The following is a 23,958-nucleotide window of genomic DNA, read 5'->3' as shown; positions in this document are numbered from 1 at the left end:
CTGAACCCGTATGCCAGCCCCAGGTACGTGTTTTCTTTATAAGAGTTGCCTTGGTCACAGTGTCTCTTCACAGCAATAGAACACTTAGACTTAAACAGAGACCCTGTCTTGAAAACAAGCAAGCAAACAAACGACAACAACCCTCTAACAACAACAAACAAACAAACAAACAAAGCAAAGGTGTGGAGATCCAGATAGCTATCATCTGTGGGGTCAATAGCATCAAGTACCGTGGAGAAATGAGAATCTAGACCAATCACGGGAATGCATGTGACGCTGTTGGCTGTTTTCTGAAAGCACTCTGGTCCTTTCCAAATGTAATATCAGATAATCCAGCCACTATTCCCCAAGGCATATACTAGGAAAACACATCTGTGCAAAATTAATATTCAAAATAATATCATAGTAACACCCAAAGCACACAGAATATGGCTTCTTCTTTCTCAGTCTTTAGACTTTCTTAAAAGCTACATCCTCGGAGAGTACTGAATTCAGAGATCCTAAGGCATTATTGGTAATTGTGGATGCTTTGGGAGGTGGGGCCTCACAGGAGGTCTGTAGGTCACTGAGATACACCCTCCATGTGAGATTCTGGTGGATTCTCTCCCTTTCTGCTCTGACTAGAGATGTGTGTGCTGACACACAGTCCCTACTCATTGTCACTCATGTGGTGAGGTGGCGAAACAAGGCAGACTTTACCTGACACTAGCATATACAGAGGGTGCTTTCCTCAGATGATGCCATTAAAATCTCTGAATGCCTCACTTGCTCATGTGCTTGCTTGGTTATTATGATTCTGTGTCTTAGTGCTCCTTGCCCTCCTTACTAGTTTGTTAGCCCCTTGAAGACAGACATCCCATCTGTCTTGCCTAACTCACTGAATCTGCAGCACCTGGTCAAATGCTAGGCACATAATAGATGCTCATTAAATATCTGCAGGAGGACTGAATGAGCTGCAGTGGACTTGGTCAGCTCTCTGTTTTCTATTAGGCTAGAATCTGGTTTCGTCTCTCTTTAACAGCTTGAATTTTAGTGCCAACTTCTCATTTTTACTGACAGCTATTGTTTTCTGTTTCCCTTCATGATGCAAAGATGAAAGGTGAAACTCCCCTGCACCCACCTACTCCCCCATCCCCATTCCAAAGGGATCATTTTAAATTGTGCTGTCTGTCCTCAGCATAGGGCTAATCTGTAGCATGCCTTCCACTATTTCATGTCTATACCTGTAACAGTCACTACTAATCAATCATGACTTTTCTCCCTGTTTGGCATCCTTAGTATTCTTTTCTACAGGGCACTCTATGCAATGACTTAAGCTGCCCAGAGCCGGTCATGAATTGGTGCTTTTGGCTGTCAGTCATTTTGTGTGACACATGCACCATGATGTCCCTCCCAAACCAATGGACCCGCTCTTGCTCTCACTGTCAGAACCAAGGGGAGGGACTATGGCGTGCGTGCGTGTGTGTGTGTGTGTGTGTGTGTGTGTGTGTGTGTGCTGGGCAACAGGGAGTTTAGGGTAAGAGTCTTGCTCCCAGTGGGACTCTGGGCTGTCCCATTCTGAACCTAGATGTGGGGAGGGCTGGGAACACACTAGTAATACCCTGATCTAAAGCAGATGAACACAAAGTTGTCACTGTCAGGACCGCAGGTGCCTAAGCTGTAAACAGAAGGGTATGTGTGCATGTGTGTGACTGTGCACATGTGCATATATGCCCTGTCTCCTTTTCTCAATGTGCAGAACCTGCTGCCAACAGGTGCTAGTTCCAAGGGGCCACCTTGAAGATGTCCCTCCCTCTACGTGCTACAGCAGGAGATGAGAACCCTATCTTGTCCATGGACTCCAGGCTCATTATGCTGGGTGAAAGATGGCATCTCCCATGCCTGTAGATGAAGTCAGCTGGCACCAGCGTCTCTTACATGGCTGCCTGGGAAATTAATCTCCCAGTCACCATCACCTACAGAGGAGGCTCTGCTTTCAATTATGAGAGCAACTCTTGCGATTTCCAAGCTCAGGGCCATTTTTATCAAGAAGATAAATATGACTGCAGAGCTGTAATGTGACAGCTCCCTTCAACCCCCACCCCTGCCTCCCTGTCCCCTGCATCAGCTGTGGCAAGGGCAGAGGAAGAAGCAAGCTTTGTCTCAGACCCTGACTTCTTTTCCAGCCAACTTCTTCAAAGGTGCCCAGGGTCAAGTGCACACCACTTCACTGTGTCCACAATTCCCTGATATGTCACCATTCCTCAGAGGGGATGGTGGCCATCTCCAGAGTACCTGCTGTGTGGCTCTACCATATCACTTCATTTAATTTAATGATGAGATAGATCCCCAGGTAAAAGGAAAGGGAACAGCCACAGAGAGGTTAGGGAATTTCCCCAACATCACAGAGCACTGTAGAAAGGGATCTGGGTCAGTGGGAAGTCAGAGCTCCTTACTCTACATTTTGATGAAGGTCTGTGAACACCAGGTGCTGTATCCTGGAAGCCCAAGTGTCTTAGGCAGGGTTTCTATTCCTGCACAAACATCATGACCAAGAAGCAAGTTGGGGAGGAAGGGGTTTATTCAGCTTACACTTCCATATCACTGTTCATCACCACAGGAAGTCAGGACTGGAACTCAAGCAGGCCAGGAAGCAGGAGCTGATGCAGAGGCCATGGAGGGTTGTCACTTACTGGCTTTCTTTTCCTGGATTGCTCACCAGGGTTTCTTGAAAAAAGACAATTTCTCCTAAAATGATGCCTGGCTTCCAGACTGTTTTCTGTGTTGTCAGGCTGTGATCTAGGCTTTCTAAGGCCAAGTTAGCAGAACATTGCTGGTGAGGTACCAAGTTTCCAGAGGTGGGAGCTCATGTGTCTCAAGCAGGTACACATGGGAAGGGGGAGCTGCCTAGGACTGGGCCAGGAGCCACTGCTCTGTGGGTGTTCTACCTCTGGATTTATTCCAGAACATCTGGAGGCATTCTGGGCTGCAGAGTGGGATGTGGAATTGCTGGTCCTGTCGTAGCTTTAACAGGGCGAGCATTTGCTACACGCCAGGCAGTTGATGCATTCTCTGCACAAAGGTTCAGCTCATTTAAACCCCCAGAGGCAGGTGCTTGGGGCAGATTGCTCTTTACGGTTCAGGAACCTGTGATCTGAGAAGCCTTGGTTTGGAGCCACTGGAGGGTTACTGTCTTTCTGTCTGTCACCCCCCTCACCCTGCCCAGGGCTAGCTCAGAAAGGAAGCTCAGGAGCCCATCAATGGCACCAAGAGCAATCAGTGATTCAGCAGTCTGTGTGCCTTGAGGAGAATGAAGGAGGTACTCTCTGTCATTCTCATGTACCCATTGGCCCATCCTCCTGTCCATCAATCACTCAACTCTCCAAGTCTGACTATAAGGTCCACGGACACGTGCAAGCCAGAATATGTACATCTCTGATGGACAAAGAGAGTTCATCAGGTTGTGTGGGATTTTTGTTTGATTTTACTTTGTTTCTGTTATGAGACCCTATACAGCGTCTTTCTATGTATCCTAGGCTGGCTTGGAACTCACAATTCAGCTTCAGCCTCCCAGGCACCAAGATATAGGCATACCATCATGTCCAACTGTAGGTCAAGTCTTGAAGAAGGAGCTCAAGTCTGGGGAAGATCACCAGTTCATGATAAACGGGTCTGGAAAATTCCACTTCACGAGAACTTTGGGGCCCTGATGGGGGTCAGTGGGTGCAAGGAATCACAAGAGGTGAAGGCTACAGAGAAAACTGGTGGAGAGTGACCATGGGGGGGCTCTTAAGAGTCAAATCAGTTCTTCACCTGGGGACAAACAGTGGCATTGTCAGAGTGTTTTAAGGGAGCCTAGGGACTGCAGACTGGGAGGTAGACAGGCCAGAGGCATGATGGGAGGCAGGAGACTTGTGAAGAGGCTACTGTATCTGATACTGGAAGGGGTGCCCAATATCCACATAAGCGTGGATCTGGGGATACAGGATGCTGTGGATCTGGGGATACAGGATGCTGTGGATATGGGGATACAGGATGCTATGGATATGGGGATACAGGATGCTGAGCATATGCTCTCACACCTTGCAGGGCAGACCACAGACCCTGGTTTAGGCAGATGTGCTTGAGGCCACAGTTTAACTCTGCAGAGACTTTCTTGGCTCCATCAACCTGTCTTCTGAGCAAGCTTTGGAGACATCCTAGTAATCTCTTATTCTGCAGATGGGGTTCTGAGGCCCCCACAGGGCTGGGGTGGTGCTGGGATCCATGGGCCACTAGTGTGTCAACCGGGGGCCAGGTTCTAGTGCTTATGGGTTGATGGTCCAGAAATGAAATGGGCCGGGACTCATACTAGCTGAGAAGGTCTTAAATGACTGTGTGGATACCCCTGTCACCCCATTTACAGATGAAGACATTTTTCTCTGGGGGCTGAAGTAGCATGCTTTGGATCACGCACCAAGTGTATATAGGCCTGGGATCTAAAGCAGGGCTTATCTGCAAGTTTGTGAAGCAGCAAGGCACAGAAAAGGCACTATGTTCTGCCTGTGGATTTTCCTTCAGAAGTTTATGCTCCGGAAGTTGCCCCCCCCCCCCCAAGTAAGAGTAGTGAGTAGTGGCCATCTTCAAGAGGGCAGGGCTCAGTGGGAGGGAGATAGATCATGGGCCATTACCTTTGAAAGTACCGGTCTTGGAGCAAATTAGGTCTTATGGGAGTGGGTTGTAGGATTGTTATGAGAGAATTAGGGTGGACTCCTCTCTCTTTCCCCATCTCTGTCCCTTCCTCTCTCTCTCCATTCCTCCATGCCTCTCTCTCAAGGCTCTTAGTAGAAGCTAATACCAGTACCCCACCCACATTTACACCTCCCATCCTATAAACCAAAATAATTATAAAGCAACCAGCTTCAGGTATTTTATTTGTTAGCAACAAATAGACCAAGGCACCAGGCAAAGAGGGCAATGGAAGGGATCAGTATCTGTTATATCCTGGCTCTGAGACTCGTTTATTATCTCTGCACCTGCTGTCAGCCATAAACTGTTCTCCCCGAAGGGTAGGTAGATGGTGTTAAGAGGGCAGAGAGGGGTTGGCAACCATGAAGGGAGGTAACGAGATTCAAGATCCCTGTTAGGCTGAGGGCAAGGTTGGCTCTAGTGTGGAGAACGTAAGCAGGTCAGGGACACTGTAGCAGACCACTGCTACTAAATCCTTGCTGAGTACAGCATTTGGGCAGCCAAAGAGCCTCAGTGAGCACAGAGAATCCCCCTTAGAGCCCCAAGCTATCTGAGCCTCAGGGAAGCGGAGAAGGCACAGTGACAGCAGGGTGCTGAGTCAACATTTTTTGACCATCCCCCCCACACCTATTCTCCCAGAGATTCTGCTGAGAGAAAGAAGGTGAGGAATCAAGGACATAGGTCTGACTGATGGTTCCTGTCACAAGAATTACTAAGGCATTTGTCACAGGTGTACTTCCCTGGGAAAGTCTGGACTCAGCAGGGCATCCCTTCATAGCAGAAGTGGACAGGGTAGCCATGCAGTCAGTGGAAGGAATAGAGGGGACATGGTACAGGTACCATCTTCCTCTACTCCCCATCGACAGGTCTCAGCTTCCTATGGAAGAGCACAGAGGACAGAACTTGTTGACTTGGGCTCTTTTACAAGTTTACTCTCGTCCCCTGCTGTCTTGGATGACATTTCAGCTCATTTGCTGATACCCAGCCATGGAATAGATGTTTCAAGAGACCGACATGAGGAAGCCAGAGGGCTTGGCAGGTCAGAAACATGTCAGAGAGGACACAAAAGGTAGCATGCAGAACAAGATGAGAGGCAGGGGGACCATGGGTAAAACTACAGAGGAGTTAGGTCTTAGAAGAGCTCAGGGTAGAGGGTGCACTCCAAGGGGATAGTGGGACTGTCACCTCAGGCCATGGTGGGAGGGGGTGAGGATAGGCTACTTGCTGCTCAGGATTCTTCTTACCTCTGTAAGAAGCCAACTAATGCCCTATCAAGGTCTGTGATGTCTGGAGTGGGGGCAGATCATGGTAGAAAACAATAAAGTATAAGGTTGTTTACTTCGCCACTTCTCTATAAATCTAACTAATGAAGCCTTCTCAGGCATTGTCTATTTAGGTAGCATCTCAGCATCTACTTAGTAAACCCACTTATCTGCCTATCCATTTACCCACCATCCATCCATTTATCAATTATCCATCCATCATCCATCTATTCATTTATAAACACATCTCTTCACCCACCCACCATTACTTGTCTGTTTGTTCATCTACCCAACCATCTACTCATCAATCACCCATCCACCTACCTATCATTTATCTGTCCATAAATCCAGCTTCCCAACTACGTATCATACATTAATTGATCCATCATTGCTTAACTATTTAACCTTCATTCCCTCATCCATTCATTTACCTATCCATCTACCTGATGTACCCACCCACCCACCCACCCATCTATCCATCCATCCATCCATCCATCCATCCATCCATCCATCCATCCATCCACCCACCCACCCACCATCAGGTTAACCTACCCATTCGTTATCCATTTTTTTTCATGCATTCTAAACTGATACCCACTAAGTGGTTATTTCATGCACATTCTAGGCTTGTACCATCACCATGAATCAGACAGAAATGAACGTCACAAACTGGACAGCGAGCGATTCCCCCAACAGATGTTGTGGCATGGAGAGGGGGAGACTCACTGTGTCGTTGGAGTTTCCTGGTCCTACTTCAGTAGAGCATCTCTGCTCCCATTTGGTCTACAAGTCAGAGTGAACAGGAGAGTGCGCCATTGTGAACTAGAAGGTTTTCAACCACAGTGCTCAGACAGAACTGGGGAAATATACGTGACCACCCACAAGACATTAATGATTCTCTAAACAGGAGCCCAGAGTGACTTATCCTACTATTGGGACACATCCTGCCTCTCAAATAAACACACTAAAATGAGCTCAGATGTCTCTTCACATACCTCAGTCCCACATCTTTGCCATTTGGCCATCATTCCCTAATCTTTTATTACTGGCTTGCGGAAATATTTATTCATGGGCTGGAAGTCCACTGAACCAATTTCACAAGCCTATTTCTCTTTGTATGAGCCAGCTGCTGTTATGGACCAGAGCTGTAGTGGAAGAATACTTGTTTAGAACCCAAACCAGCTCTCATTTCCTTGCTAGACTCATCAGTGGCCTCAAGTGATTCCTGCTTTCTTTTGTCTCTATCTAGAGTTGGCTTCATATTTCTTCTTTCTTCCCCAGTGCTGCCAACTGAACCCACTGCCTTGTACAAGCATCTTGGACAAGCACTCTCCCACTGAGCTATACATACCTCCAGGTTGGAGAAGCCAGGTTCTCCTAACATTGGTAGAGTCACTGTGTATACAGGATACGTGGGAGGTGTGAAGCTGGGTCGAGAAGCATCGTAAGGGTGAAGATGAGGGGACTGCCTGGGGCCACCCATCAGCCAGGAGATTAGCTCCAACCTGCCAACTTGCATCACGAGATGTATAATCACGACAGAAAAATGACCATTTGTTTTAACATGAAATTTCCAGGAACTCATGAATATCTAATCCATAAAATATTAAATTCACAAATGCTGCAGATGACCACAATCTGTTACACACAGGGAGAGAGAAGATCACTGGTGGAGGCCATATTATCCATGGACCTCTGTATTTCAACGCTGGAAAAGTCCCTGAAACAAGCTGAGTCAGCTCAGAGCTACAGTGGCTGAGACTTTCTTAAGTGCTGTCTTCTCAGCGATTGATTCACTGTGGTGTCTGCCTCAGAGCCCGGACCGAGGCAACTGACCTAGGATGCAGCTCTATTAAAGGTGTGTCACTGCAGGTACTGTTTATTAATCCCACTCGTGTCTGTTCTAGCTTCCTTTACTCTTGTGACAAAATACTCTGGACACGAGAAACTCAGGGAGGACAAGACGTTTACTTCACCTTATAGTTCTGGGTCACAGTGCATTACTGAGGGAAGTCATGGCAGTAGCTGGAGGCAGGAGCTTGAAGCAGAGACCACTGAGGAGCTTACTCACTCACAGGATTATCCTTAGCTAGCTTTCTTATATAGTCCAAGATTACCTGCCTAGCGACGGTGCCGCCTATAGTGGGCCGGGGCCTCCTACATCAATTAATAATTAAGACAGTTCCCCCTACAGACATGCCCAGAAGCCAGGCTAATCTAGATAGACAATTCCTCAAATGACTGTGGGCTCTGTGATGTTGATAATTAAAGATAACTAGGACAGAAAATTAATGTAAAACACATCCAAGATATGAAGATCATTAAAATCTGTTTTCCCCAAAGAGCTGATGCACAGCGGGGAAAGTTAAAAGGACTCACGGTCAAATTTCTGGCACATGCCTATGATCCTAATATTCAGGAACCAGTTCAAGATGATTCTTTGCTACATAATGAGTTCAAAGCCAGCCTGGGCTATGTGAGAGCTCGTCACAAATGAGCAAAAGAAAATGAAGTCCAACAAAAGAGAAGAACATGGAATCTATATAACTGATTTTCTCTTTGATTTGGCCCACAGGACAGTCAGAGATATGTCTACAACTGACTTCAACATGAACAGAAACTGGTCTTTCCTCATTTGTCTTTTTCTTTCTTTCTTTCTTTCTTTCTTTCTTTCTTTCTTTCTTTCTTTCTTTCTTTCCTTCTTTCTTTGGTGCTAATTATATAAGAAAGAAAATCCCAATTATTTCCATGAGTCAGACCTGGGGTCCACGAAGATCACCACTACATTATTCGCTGTTGCAGAATGAATAATCATTTTGATGTAGGGGGTTACCTTTCCCCACCCCCACCCATCAAAAAAACTAGAAGGTCCAAAAGCTTTTGGGAGAGGAAGTCCTGCAGGTGATAAATACAGTGATTAAAGCCCTTGTTTAGTGACATGCTGTTACTGATGTCCTTAATGTCCTCATCTTTCAAACAAGGTAATTATATTTGAAGGTGTTTCTGTGAGTTGGACCAGATCATGGAGGTGGATTATGTAACCACTCCATGAACGCAATCACCAAGCCTGACCTAAGAACACCATTTCGATTCTACGTGAGCAAAGGACAGTGAGAACTTGAAAAATAGGTGTTCCTGCCTGGGATTGCTTCCCACATTCCCCACCAACTCTGCTGGCCAAATTGCAGCAGGTTGTGGAAGCCAGCAGCTCCCTGATGCTGTGGATAAGAGACAGTACCATTTACCTAGAATGGTACCATTTAAGCAGCAGTCATGGTGGTGAATAAACAGGGGTAGCTATTACCCTAGCCTGAAGCTGTGGCTCTGAGTGTAGCAAGAAATGGGTTATTGGGCTAGCTGGCACCAGAATGGTCCAAATAGTCATTCTGAGGGCTTGACAGGCTCTCCAAATTGGCTGGGGTTGACTACTGTCAGGCACCTAGTGGAGCAGAGCCCAGATCTCTTCGGCCAGTGGTCCTTAATGTCCTTAATGCTTTGATCCTCTTTAATACAGTTCCTCATGTTGTGGTGACCCACAACCATAAAATTATTTTCATTGATATTTCATAACTGTAATTTTGCTACTGTTATGAATCATAATTCAAATATTGCTGTTTTCCTATGCTCTTAGGTGACCCCTGTAAAAGGGTCATTCCACCTCCTAAAAGGGTCTCGACCCAGCCTCTGTCTTAGGTTAATGAAGCCTTTATGTGCAATGAGATAATAATCTTACTGGGAACTGAAAATGAGAGCCATCTGGGACCCAGCCTGGGGAGAGGATGTTTCCCTGGGCCTCACACTACAAATTCACCAGCAGAGAGTGTAAGCTGTACTATCTCAAAGCATTTGAGTACAACCTCTTACTGCTCTTTGGGTGAACCCTGAGCCATGCAGACTCCGGTAAACTAGAAGGAAGGAAATCTTAAGACTGCAACCAAGAAAGGAAAATCCAAGGAGAAACATCAGCAAGTGTCTGGTGCAGTTGAAACTCATGTTTTTTTACAGCTTTAATTCAAAGCATGTCTTAAAGAACTTGACAAACGACAGCTCTTATGGCATAAAAAGTAAGAATACACAGTCACTACATTATCTAAAATGTTCAATGGTCAACAAAATACAACTTTTTGTCATAAAATATCAAATAAAAACAAAACAAGAAACAGTCAATGAAAACTATGTTTCAGATAGCAGACTAGGTAGACAACAACTTTAAAGCATTGATAAATATGTCTAAGTCAATAAAGAAAGTTATGCTTAAAGAGTTTAAGGAAAGTATCATTACGATGCTCCAAGGAATAGAGAAACTTGGTAAACCATAATAAAGAACGAGATGAAGCCAGGCGGGTAATACACACTGCAGTCCCAGTCCTTGGGAATTAAAGCCGGGAGGACCAGGGGTTTAATGTCATCCTCAGAGTTCTAGCTTCCTTTCTATTGCTGGGATGAAACACAGATCAAAAGCGACTTAGGGAGCCACACCACTGATGACAGAGAAAACACGAAAGCACATACAAGGGGACAGCAGTTAACGTCTGAGAAGAAACCATGGAGCAACCCGAGGTCATGGAGTGGCCCAATCAAGCTAACCACGAAACAAGAGCTTTGCATTGGCAGAGCTGCCTCAGAACTGCAAACAAACGAGCTCCTAGATAAACATGAGTGGGAGGTTTTGCTGCCGCCGAACTTGTCATGCATGTGTACGAGAGCCACTGCCGCCGAGGAGGAGCAGACAGACAGCAGACATTAGCTCCATTCCACAGGAGGGAATGCAAGTTTCTGGACAGGATAAATATCAAGATAATTAGACAAGATTTTGTAGGTTTAGTCTCTCATTTTATTCTCTTTAAGATAACTTATGTATGTGTATGTCTGTGTGTTTGTGTCAAAGTAAACAGATGTGCACGTGGGTGCTCAGGGAGGCCAGAGCAGGTACTGGGTGGCCTAAAACAGGAATTACAGGCGGTTGTGAGCCACCTGATGTGAAGGCCAGGAACGGACTGGTCCTTTGCAAGCGTCCTTCACTGCTGAACCGTCTCTCCAGTTCCCTCATTTCTTCCCCTAGCTTCCTTAAAGATATAAGGTTCTGCAATAATAATTATCAAGCCATTTTGTTACGTTCCTGTCATACAAGGATACAGTGAGTATGAGAATAAAAGCACACAAGCGAGGGGCAGGGAGTTGTGTTCGATTGGAGCCAGACCGGATTGGTTATCGCTGTTCTGAAATAGATTGTGATACAGGGAAAGGCATGTGGAACCCTCAGAGCAATTACGACAGAATTAAAAAAAAAAAAACCCCAGAAGACTCTAACAGCAAATTCAACATGTTTATTTAATGCCAAAGAGGCAGGGGGCATGGACAAAAGGTCAGGAGACAAAAGGAATATACACTAAAATGACCCTAGTACTAGTCTGTTTTTTATATTTTTATTAATCCGTGTCTGTAAAAGCTTACAGATGGATTCATTACTGAAGCAACAGAGAGAATCATAATGAATTAGTAGGCAAGATCAACTATATACTGACCTCAAGAAACATATTTTAACTAGATTAAAAAAAAAACAAACAGATGAAAGTAAAAATGGGAGAAGAAATACCATGCAAGTAGTTGGCAAGATTATTTTTTTACATTTTTTATTTAATGAATCTAGTCTCTCTGTGTGTGCACACATACGTGTGCCACAGCATTCATGTTGAGATCAGAATAGAACCTGTGGGGTAGGTTCTCTCCTTCCACCATGAGTCCCAGGGATGGGGCTCAGAATGTCAGGCAAGAACCTTTACACATGTGGGATCTTACTGGCAAAATTATGCTAATTCCAGACAAAGTTTAATTTTAGGTAAGAAATATTACTGGAAACAAGGACACTTCCTAGTGCAAGTCATTATTAGGAAGGTATAGTTATTGGGTGAACATACCAAACAATGAGACCCCTAACACATGAGTGAGAATATTGTTATAATTGAAAAGTCATGGGGATTTCAACACTCCATTCTCAATAGAAACACAACAGCTATCTAGAAACTCAGCAAGACTCTGGAAGGCTTGAAGCACACTAGCAACCAGCTTGAACTAATTGATACTTAAAGATACTTCACCCAGTGTTAAATCTGAAGATTTCAGAACCATCTCAGCACATACGAGATACTCTTTGCATGGGGGGGGGGGTCACGACCCAAGCAGCAACAAATTCAGAAAGATTAAAATGTACAAAATATGTTCTTTGGGTATAGTGTAATTAAAGTGGACACCCACAACAGAAAGGTACATGAAAAATGTCGTACTGCCTTCTCCAGCCACTGTATACCTTTGTACAAGAAGAGGAATTATGGCCCTGTGGCTGCTGTTCCTGCTGTAACCTGGAACAGGACTCTGGGGTGTCTGAATCTGGGACACATTAAATGTGGCAGAATTTTGTCTCTGTATCCATAGAAGTTTCCCAAGTATTCAGAATTAACCACACAAAGGTTAGCAGTGTGCTACAGGCAATATATCATTAGTAGGAAAAGAAATATCTAGAGGAATTTTAGTCCAACAACATGGCCACTTTGGCAAGGGATCACATTCAAAGATAAGATCTAGCCAGAGAGCTGACACTCCCTGGATTACAGTATGATCTGGCTGGGGCATAGACACACCCTTAGTATACACCTTTAATCCCTAACAATGAAGGTAAGGCTAGTTTGTAGAAGGAAGCAGCCATGTTTGTAAGTGATGTTTAATTGGGATGATAAATCAGAGAAAGATTTTTTTACAGAATGAGTCAAAGATAGGATATATCCAACTCTTAGGAAAACAGCATAGAAAAGAGATGTTACTTAGGTCAGCAACACACATAGAAAATAAGCTAGATACAAGTGAAGATAGAATTAGCCAGAGAATTAAGAGCCAGAAGATTAGAACAGATGCCAAAGTTAGTATGAGGCTAAACAGAGCAATTCAGTCAGAAGCCGAGAGAAGCCAGATTGAATCAGTCATCTTGAAAGATTAGATTGGATGAAGGTTAGAAGCTTCTAGGCTTAGGTCTAGAAATAAGAAACCTCTGGGTTCAGCCCAGGCTGTATATTCACATAGCTTGGGTAAGGCTCTTGTCTCATCCTACCATCTCAGGAAATAAAAGTGATATTTATAGAACTAGGCCAGCCCAAGTTGCAGAGCAAGATCAAAAGTCATGGGTTCAAATGCTGCCTCTGTTTCTGGTTACTAGTGGCTACTGAACTCTTTGAGCCTCATGACTCATTTGTAAAATTGGAGCAGTATTCTCTGATATTAGCTAACCAAACCATACTGGCTAACAGGCTGACTGGCTGATAACAGGTGTTCAGTATACGGAATTAAACAATAGAACCCTAAAGATATTTCCTACATGCAGATCTAAATGTGAAAGGCTATCAGGCATGGTGGCCAACACCTTACTTAAATCCTAGCGCTCTGGAGGCAGGACATCTCTTAGTTCAAGGCCAGCCTTGTCTACATAGTGAGTTCCAGAACAGCCAGAGCTATACGGAGAAATCCAGTCTTGAAACAGCAGCAGCAGAAAAACCAAACAAAAATAAACACGAAGGGCGAAGCCGTAACACCTGAAGAGGGAAATTCTATAAATACCTTCATGACTTTAGAACTTTTAAATAGGACACAAAAGGTTCTAACAATTTAAAACATACAATGCATCTGCAATGAAGTGAAGAACGCTAATGGGATGTGTAGGATGCTGAGAAGGTTCAAGGATTGCCCGGGGACTGAGATGTGAACAGGGTCAAGGCCATATCTGAAGTCGGCAGGGATGCTAAGAAAAGACTCGTGGGATATACCCCTTCATTAACCACATGCCCAGGATGATGCGGAACACCTCTCTAAGCCATTTGTCTACCGAGACATCAAACAATCCTTTCCCACATCTTCACAGAACCATCCTTTTCCCATGATTAGCTTTTCACCTGAACAGGCTTGTTCTTCACTGGATACACAAGCGATTAGTCAGGCCACCCATTACAGCTGCTCAGTGTCAAATAGCACTAACAGCCGAACCCATCTGTGATGATGCAGGAAGACCAATTAAAAAACCCAGGCCTCTTGTTCATCCAGAGAACCCAAGACAGCCTGCCTTTCTTCAACTGATAAGAAGCCCCACGGGGATCCTTTTCAGATAGAAATATACAGTCCTCAGCCACAGCTGACAGGAAATGTGTGCTGTTTACCCAGAGTGTCTTTGAATGATGGCTCTCTTCAGCAGTGCCTCTGGAACCGCCCACTACCTGACTCAGGGTTGACTGAGTTGCCTTTGGCCCCCACTTCTACAGCTGAAGTGAATGTTCTTGGTCACTAACTTAAACTGACTGACAGACCTTCACTTGGCTTTTATGTGTCTTGACATTATCACTTACATCAAAGCCGTGTGGAACTGAGGGAAGGTGCCGTGTGTCCCTTTGTCCCGAATGTACTTCCTCAGCTTGCTGCACCGGTGGCATTTGTGTGAAGACTACTGTGTACAGCTGGGCCTTCCATTTCTCAAATCCCAGTTCAGGAGCTAAGACGGAACAAAACCCAGTCTGTGCGTGACAGCTAAACATTTACTAAGCCAGGCTGGGAGCTTCAGCCGCACCAGTCTACTGAAGTCGGCACTTTTGCTTAACACTTGGTAAAATTTATATTTTAAAAGAACTTATAGATGATTTATATTTTAAAGATCACAGGCAGGGCTTCTGAAGATACGAATTCAGTTGTAAATTACACACTGTCTGGGTTGCTGATAGTCATGTTGTTGTAGATAATTGAATTTTACACTCAGCAGACAGGCCAGCACATCATTACTCCTCCACAATGCCACTGTCCCCAAGGTTGGCAGTGTGCTGATGGCATACTATGCATGTGTAATAGCCACGTGTCCTCTAATGTCCTTACAATGTCAGGATCACTGTACATGCTTTAAAGTACTAGGATCTTTCTTTACCTTGAAAAGAAAGGGGGGATTTCGGAAAAAGCTTAAATTATTTCATGAGTGCTCTCTTAAATGTCACTACACATGTATCTACTGAAATCTGAAATGTCGGTAACAATAGAATATAACCTCTCCCACAAGGTTGCTATGTGACTGAAAGTACTCAACATAGTTTTCAAATTTGTAAAATTTTATTCTTGGAATGGCAGTGATTAACTCTCTACTCCCAAGGAGTACAGAAATGTTTTTCATAACCTCATGTTCAGTTAAATATGCATAAGCTAAGTAACTGCATATATGAAAATTCACACATATTTATGGACTAAAAATGTAGGCATATTCTATTAATCCAAAGATACCATGATAAAAAACAGGCAATTGCCAGTCAGGAAGATTTTTGTAATAATATGTCCAACTGAGAAGTAAATCACAATATATAAAGAGTTCCTAGAAACAAATGATAAAATGCACACAATAAATGGGCAAAAGACTTGCGAAGTCCCTTAACAAAAGAGTTTAAAGTACTATATAAAGTCACCATAGAAATTTAAGCTAAAACCACCATACACTATCTCTGTTTCCCATCGAATGGCTAAGACAGAAAACTTAGATTACACTCACTGTTGTCAGGGCATACAGTGGCCAGGAATCTCACATTTGCTCATACAAGGCCAGGCTGGAACAGCCACTGTGGAAATGCTTAGCTTCTATCCTTGAAAGCTAAACACATGTGCACCCTTCTATCCAGGCTCCTATTCTTAGGTGGGATGACTTTTTTTTTTTAAATATGTTCACTGGAATTGGGCCATATACTTTGATGGCCATGGGAAGCTACTAAATAAAACAAATTAAACTTTAAAAATTCATCTCTTTATGTTTTTGAGTGCTCAGTAGCCACATGTGGCTTGGGCTGTCTATACTGAACAATGAAGACAGAGACAGTTTCCTTTACTGAAGAACTTTCACTTGGATGGCACTGTACTAGGCTGTCCACATCACGGCTATCTGTTCATCGTCTCAGAACGGAGAACACCCAGACGTCCATTAAAGTACTCCCTCCAGAGGTGGAGACTCAGGTACCCAAAGCCTGAAGAAGGCTAAGGCTGCTCCAGCCAGGAGCTGAAGTTAGGCTTCTCTGTTCCTGGCCTCTTAAATGAAGATGTGAGGTGTCTGTGGGTAGGGGGATGTGGGGTGGGAGTGGGGACCATATAGTGACCTTTGTCCCTTGAGGCCACACTTAATTCTGAGGCAGAACTGAGGTGGCCTCACTCTGTGATCTCATCCACTCCTTCTCTGCACTTGGTTCCCGTGCCTGTAGTGAGAGGGAGTTGGGACAGAGACTCAAGAGGAACAGCTCCTGCAGAGGGCTTCTATCTAGCCTACATTACAAGGCAGGACAAGCTGGTTTGCTTCTGGGCTTGTGTGTGTGTGTGTGGGGGGATCCTGATGACAGTGACAGTCACTGTGGCAAGCTGGGGTTGATGGAAAAGAAGAGAAGATTATTCCTTGGGGGAGGGGCTGTCTTAAGAGGACCCTGCAGGGAAGTCTGAGTGTAGGTTCACAGCTATCACTGTGGGATTGAAAGTCGGGGAGGAATCACCCTTATTGAGCATTCTCCGTGTTCACAAAACCCCCAGGTTACATTGGAAACATAGCCAAATTATCCCAGTTCACAAGGGGCTATACAGAGGTTCAGAGGAGTGAACTACATTTGCTTCAGTGTTGGCCGAGCCTGGCTCCTTCAGACTTAAGTGCTGCCCCTGCATTTGGGCACACTTAGTCCCACAACCTACCCTTCGACACTTTCCTGGGATGCAGGGGCTGGTTGGGAGCAGAAAGGGGACAGTTAGTGGGGGGGGGGGTGAGGAGTGAGGGGTGTGGAGGACAATGGGACCAAAGGATGATTTCCCCCTAAACTGCAGAGGGGGGTGCACTCAAGTTTCAAGAAAGAGGGGGTAGCCTCTAGAAGCTGATAATATGGGGACCCGCAGGGTCCCTGGGCAGGTGGTTTCCCCTCCAGATTCTGCTCCCTTGTTTCTGAAGCAGACAGGCTGTTCATTTCTGCCGTAGCATCATAGAGGACAATCAGCCTCTCCCTAGCCCTGGGAAGCGTTCCAGATGCAGGGAGAGCTGAGTGCCGGGTGGCTAACTCATGGGAGCTCTTGGCAGAGGAATGGCAGCGTGCTTACGCATCCCCTAGCTGGAGAGGCCATCTCTCCACGAACCTGGCTTTGGGTGACAACTCCAGGGATCCTTGTCTTGGCAGGAGCACTAGGTGTGGAAATCACTTGCCCTCCACTGATGTGATGCTCACTCTTGACTTTCTTCTCTTCCCCACTTTCCCACACTCATCCTGTCGGGCGACCTCATCCCACTTCTCAGCCCTGAGAGCTCCCCAATTTACACCTCCAGCTCCAGACTCACCCTTGAGCCCCGGGCTCATATGTCTAGCTGTCTGCCCGCATCTCCGCCCTGGTGTCTGCACAGCATCTTAGGTGCAAGGCACCTATGTGCCTTTAAGTCCAGCGCAGTCAGGTTGCCAGCTGAGCCAGGACTTTCCCCAGCTTGGTCCCTGACAGACCGGTCCCTCCATGTGCTCACTTCCAAGCTTCTCCTCATCCTTCCTTCTCATCCACTCCATACCCGAATGACTTCACTTTCCAGTCTGTTTCTGGCTTCGATCTCTGTCCCGTACCCTCTCACTACTTCCTGGACTACTTCCTAGCCCCTTGACTACCTCCACCTCTCCTTTGGTGCCCCGCTCCAGCCTCTTTGCCATACCAGGGCGATCGAAGCTTTTTTCACCTCGTCATCCTCCAAAGATTCCCAGGAAGCAAAAGCCAAAATCTGATCGTGGCTTCCAGAGCCAAGCAACCAGTGACTGATGTGTTAACTCTGTTACCTCCCATGTACCTTCCAGATCACTGGTCCTCCTGTGCTGCCACAAGCCACAGCAGCACCCATTGCGGAATGTTCCCACCCAGGGTTCTCTTCTCCAAGACACCTGTATGACTCAGTCTTCCCGATGAAAACCCATCCACCATCATCACATCTAGCGATGTTTATATTTTTGACAATTGTACGTGTCTAGGTGTTTTGCTTGCACGTGTCTGTGCATTGGTGCTTGCCTGTGGGGTCCAGAAGAGGGCATGGGAGTCCTTGGAGCTGGAATTAAAGTGGGTAGCCACCATGTGGGTGCAGGGAAATGAACCCAGGCCCTCTTTAAGAGCATTAAGCACACTTAGCTGCTAAGCCATCTTGCCAGCCCCATTGTGGACATTTTTTTTTTAACCTGCTACTTCATCCTGCTGTATTTGTTGCATTCCACCCCAATACATTATAAATGAACACACACCCTGTTGATGCTCATGTGGGTGTGTGTGTGTGCACACATGTGTGGATGGATGTCAGAATGCCTCCACTATTCCCCCTCCCCTTTCTTAAGGTAAGGTGTCTCTCTGAACTTGGGTCTCACTGATTGGCTGGCCAGCAAACTCCAGGAATTTTCTTGTCTCCACTTTCCCAGGGCTAGAATTACAAGCACATGCCACCATACCTGGCTCCACTCCTATGCGTGTCCAGCTGTGGCTTAGTTAAAACTGAGACTGATCACTCTTATTCTAGTCTGACCCTACCCCCCACCTTCTAGCTGTGACACCTTGATTAATTTCTTTACTACTTTAAGTTCAGTTTCCTCGTGTGTGGAGTGGACACATTAATCCTTCTTTGCAGAACTTCTTCAAGGAAGTGAGGAGGCTACAAGAAACATGGATCCTAAGTCCTTACAAGGGTTTTCCCATTCTACCTCACAGTATCCCTCTAATGTGCAAACCTTTATCAACTCCCATTTTATTAGTGAAGAAACTGAGAGTTGGGAGTGAACAGCTAAAGTCCCTTCCCCTCTAGTCCCTTGCTTCATCAAGGGATGGACAAAACCTAGTGATCTATGGGTATTTCTAGCATGCAATCTAGGTGCATTGAGAAATAGTACCATAATTGATTAGTGATGTCTGCTCTGGACACAGAAATGGTGGAATGATGAGTGTACTCCATTATTTTCCCCCATTGCCTTCAAATCTTTCCTTCTGTTGATAGTGACAGAGGTAACAATGGCAACAAGGATAGTAAAAAAAACACTGTACTGTGAGTGTCCACAAAGGTCCATTCATCAATGAGAAGTAGTAGAGCCCTTAAGAGGTGGGGCCTTGCTAGAGAAGTCAGATCACCAGGGACACACCCTTGAAGAGGATGTTGAGAACCCAAATGTTTCCTTGCTGTCATGAGGCAAATAGTCCTCTATCACTGCTATGATGTTCTGCCCTATCACAGGCCCCAAATCATGACCAACCTACCATGGGCTGAAGCCTCTGAATCATAAGTAAAATAGCCATGTCCTCCCTAAAGTGAATTGCACTGGTATTCTGTCACAGTGACAAAAAGCTAACACACGGTCCACATCCTGTTCTCACCTCTGTTTTCCCATCTCCACTGTTAAAGACACGGCTAACACAGAGATGGCAGTCGGCCGGTTTCTTGAGCATCTTTTCAGACCCTGAGACCAAGCTCAACTCTCTCCCCGTGGCCCCTCAAATCTGAGCAGCAAACTGTAAGATTCTACCAGTTCCATTTTATAGATGAGCAAACTGAGGGCTTGGAAGGTGAGTACTCTCACAGCTGGCAAATATCAGTGCTAAGGTATTTCCATACCACAAACCAACATCACCCTTACTCTGAGGGGATGGGGCCCTGTCACACTATGATTCCTGTCAGGCCTCTGGCAGCCACCATGAATTTGACAGTGATATGTCCTATTGACTTCTCCATAGATTGTGCGGGTATTTCTCCCCCTCTCTTATTTGCTTTGCTACATGCTTCATCTCCAGTCTCTTTTGTCCCTCCAAACGACTCCTTCAGATCTGTCCCCAGAGGCCATAGGGAAGTGGCTTGCCCTCACCACACAGGGAGCCACATGGTGCTGCCATCTGTGCTTAGAGCCTGGGTCCCCAGGGAGTCCTAGGCTGTTCTGCCTGGCAGAGCCCATATGGAACCGATTCCCCATCCCAGGCTTCCCCAAGGAACAATGGGCCTCCTCCACACTCAGGGCGCCAGGCAAGGCCTCTGCGTTCTGGGCAAGGCTCACAGACATCACTTCCAGCAGAGGAACCTCCTTTCCTTGTTCACCCACATGGCCTTCACACATCTAGTCTTCCCTGACACAGTTCCCCTCTTTCTCATTCTCGCTGCATTTCTCCCTCAGTCTTCTCGTCTTCCCAATGGGGCTTCTGCTGAGAGCTGCCGGAAGTACCCTGCAAGGGGCAGAGACAAGCCGAGGTATCTGGAGTTGAAATGGGGTTGAACGTTAGCAGACCGACAGCCCAGCCCATTGTGGCTGATGTGTGTGCGCAACTCCCAGGAGGCCAGAGAAGCATGCCACATCCCCAGGGTCTGCAGGCACTGGTTTCTCTGTTTCCAGCAGGGCCTTAGCACCATGCAAGCACCAGGTGGCTACCTTGCTCTCTGCTCCAGGAGGATGTGACTCTTCCACTCCCTGCAGACTTCTCAAGCTCTGACTTCTGGATTGAGGTCTTTCTTTGGGAAACTGTTAGGCTTGGTTTCCTTTGGGAGTCAGCCCCAAGAACTCAAATTCATTAAGCATCATTTGTGGGCATTTGAGTTTTGGAAGAACTGAAGGCTCTGTTTCCCACAGAAAGCATACATCATAGCACACCATCATACTAAAGGCCCTGAAAAGGTTGGCAGTATCTAAAATGTCTCATCTGATGCTTTGTACACTATGGGGTTGTGGGTGGACAGAGACTGCATTATAAGTATGCTTCATCTATTAAGAACCTTGATCCACATTTTGGGAACAGGACAAAGTGTGACTTTTAGGTTCTAGAGAGCCCACTGCAGACATTGGGATGGCCCGCATCCCTGTTCCCCAGCCCCAGATTCAGTCCCATCACACTAGCCCTGGTCAGACTCAGTGCCTTAGCCAAACATCCAGGGGCCGTCCTTACAACTCCACCCCCTGGCTCTGCAGTAGCTGGGCCCCAACAGTGATGGACAAGGAAGAGACTTACAGGGGCAAGGGCGTTTGAAGGACATGTAATCCTTGGAGCAGAACAGCGGAGCCAGTCTGCCCACGAGCACAGCTCTGACTTCTTGAGGGGGAAGGCCTCCACTCACCTGTGGAGACACAAACAGGCAGGTGATGGCATGCCTACCGCATCCACCATGTCCAGGGGTGGGGTGCTTGCATCACTTTGGGGGACGGGTCTTATGAACACGTTACCCATCTGGGATCCCTGGGCTACAAAGTATGGGGTACAGTTACAGAAATAGGGTAAATGGGTGTTGAAGTCACAGTGATAGGGGGACCTGGAGTGAGAGTGTAAAGCCATGGAGGTCTACAGTGGACTCACTGTTCCCACTTCTCCCATGGGCTACAGCATCCTCAGTGCCTTGGGGCTGTAAGGCATGGAGCAATTCTTAAAGACTGGTCCAGAGTCCTTATTTCATAGAAGAAAACAGACCCAGAGAAGGGAGAAACTTGTTCACAGCTTTGTGGCTGGCTTTGGGAGGGTGTTCCCTGACTGCCTGCTCAAACTGTGTTATGATTATTATACGTGCTCTTTTAAGACTCAGAGAAGTCATGTAGCTTGGCCAGGATCACACAGCTGCCAACTAACAGGCTGGGGAGAGATCCCAGATCTGCTTTCCCCTCCTGCCCGCTGCCAGCCAGCACATCCCTTTATAAGGAAGCTACTGCATCAGTTTAAGGATAAAGGCAAGTGGAAGGGAAATACCTCTTTACTACTGTTCTTATTCCCACATGAACTCTGTGTGACACCTGATTTTCCGTGCTGCTAGAATGCGCTGGGCTACTTTAACGCTCCTTCACAAGGGGAAACATTTTCAAAGTAATGTTCTCTAATGCTACACTAAATAACTGTCCTAGTCAGTCTCTCCTTGTGTGTCCCCAAAGGACACAGCATGGGCTCTTACTTCCTAGGGAGTGGCATACTTGACATCAGAAACTAAAATGCACTTTAAGAATTTTGTTGTTGTTATTTTTATTTGTATGGGCATTTTGCCTGCACATAGGCCTTTGTCCACTTGTGTGTCTGCTGCCCTTGGGGGCCAGAAGAGGACTTTTAGTTCCTTGAAACTAGAGTTTCAGAGTTGTAAGCCACCGTATGGGTGCTGGGAACTGAACCTGGGTCCCCTGGAAAAACAGCCAGTGATATTAACTGCTGAGCCATCTCTCCAGTCCCCTAAAATGCATTTGTGGGGGTGACCAAGTAGAACCATGGATGTTGCGTCCAGGGCCTCTCTTGCAAGGAGTCCAGTGGGAAACAGCCCGTCCTCTTCCCCTCTGTCTTGGAGGCCACTAGCTTCTCTGACTGCATCATGTGGCCAGAATTTACCTGTGACAATCAGACCCCCGGCTCTCAGCCTAGCCCCACATAGGGGTCCTTTTTCATACATGCTTTCTGCTTCAAACATGCACCAAGTTTGGATGGGGCCCATTGGCTGAGCACACTGCGTGGAAACATTGGCTTTTCTGTTTAGTAGGTGAACAAGGTCTTTGGTCTCCCTTGCTTTTCTCCTGGATCCCTTAATACTAAAGTCAATACAGCCACTTCCTGGCATTGATTCTGGACAAAGCACTTCATCTCCTGAACTCATATCCTTTCTAGGGAAGCAGGGATAAATTTGGGTAAGGTGTGTGTGTGTGTGTGAGAGAGAGAGAGAGAGAGGGAGAGGGAGAGGGAGAGGGAGAGGGAGGGAGGGAGGGAGGGAGAAAGAGGGGGGGGGAGGGAGGGAGGGAGGGAGGGAGGGAGAGAGAGAGGCCTCATCTCATGGTTCTCTCTTTGTTCTTGGTGGGGGGCAGGAGGAATACAGATGATCTGTGGTCACCTCTGTGAGTAGTGACTTGCCACTCACCTCCCAACATTGTTCAGCTTTCTCTGTGTGAACCTTAGGCTGGATTGACATCCACTCTTGGTCTCCATAGAAACCAAGGGAGAGTTTTGACCCTGGGAGGAAGGGGAGGGGACAGGAAGGGTAGGAGGTGATCTCCCAGGCTGCTAAGAGAACCAATTTCACAACCAGAAGAGTCAAGAAGAATTTTTAAGGCCTGTGAACCTTGCTTTCAAAAATTACATGTGAGAGCTCATGTCTGCATTCACATTTGTAGATGTTCAAGGGGTACTACGTGTGTACACATACATACATGTGTATGTTAAGGAGGCATGCCAGTGAGCAGATATCTCACCATATTACTCCACATATCTCTCTTCTCTCTCCTCTCTCTTTCTTCCCTACCCCACTCTGTGTCTGTGTACCTGTGTGCACACACACATGCCTGTGCACGCCTGTATGTGTGTGAAGGCCAGAGGAAGGTTTCAGGTGTCCTGCACTATCTATCTTATTCTTGTTACACATGGTGTCTCACTGAACCAGGAACCAGCAAGCCTCACAGATCCTGTCTGTCCCCATGTCCCAGCTCTGGGTTATAGGTATACATGCCCCCCTTCTCTCTCTCTCTCCTTTCCTTTCTTCCTTCCTTCTTTCCTTCCTTTCCTCCCTCCCTTCTTTCTTCCTTTCTTTCTCTCTCTTTTTCTTGTGGGTGCTGAAACCCTAACCCATGCCCTCATGCTTATAGAGAAAGCCTCTTATCACTGAGTCATTTCTCCAGTCCTGAGAAATCTGTTTTAAGGACAAAATAGACGTGTCAATCCCTTCCTCACTCCCTTCCACAGCTCCCCTGCACCTCAGGCAAATGTCCCGTTCCTCACTCTAGCATCCACAGCCCCAGAGTTCTAACTCTCTAGTGCACTGGCATAGTGCAGGAGTGCCTATTGAAGGTACTTCCTGTAGTGCTGCTCCCGGGGACCCCAAATGCCATAAAGAGGTGCAGGTTACCTTCTCTTGAGGGGCTCCCCTTAGGGCACTGCCTCTCTGAGAGGACTCTCTGGGGTTACCTCTCCCTGACCCAGATGAGGTGAAGGCTGATGATTCTCAGGCTATAGGGAGGATGGGTGT

At 46.4% G+C, this 23,958-nt stretch overlaps 1 protein-coding gene across 1 annotated transcript in view; it reads right to left on the bottom strand.

Annotated features, from left to right (window-relative positions):
* Positions 1-21,015, bottom strand: part of BEAN1 (brain expressed associated with NEDD4 1) — a gene marked incomplete at both ends in the record, with an annotated part of 32,418 nt that extends 11,403 nt beyond the window's left edge. Inside the window, one exon of the mRNA XM_080936937.1 lies at positions 20,991-21,015. Coding sequence (XP_080793063.1) covers positions 20,991-21,015 — 25 coding nt within the window. The remainder of the gene's footprint in view (positions 1-20,990) is intronic.
* Positions 21,016-23,958: the final 2,943 nt, after the last annotated feature.

This window comes from Micromys minutus (genome assembly GCF_963924665.1).
Source record: "Micromys minutus genome assembly, chromosome: 24".
In the NCBI taxonomy this organism is placed as follows: Eukaryota; Metazoa; Chordata; class Mammalia; order Rodentia; family Muridae; genus Micromys; species Micromys minutus.
This window is presented reverse-complemented; position numbering and strand designations above follow the sequence as displayed.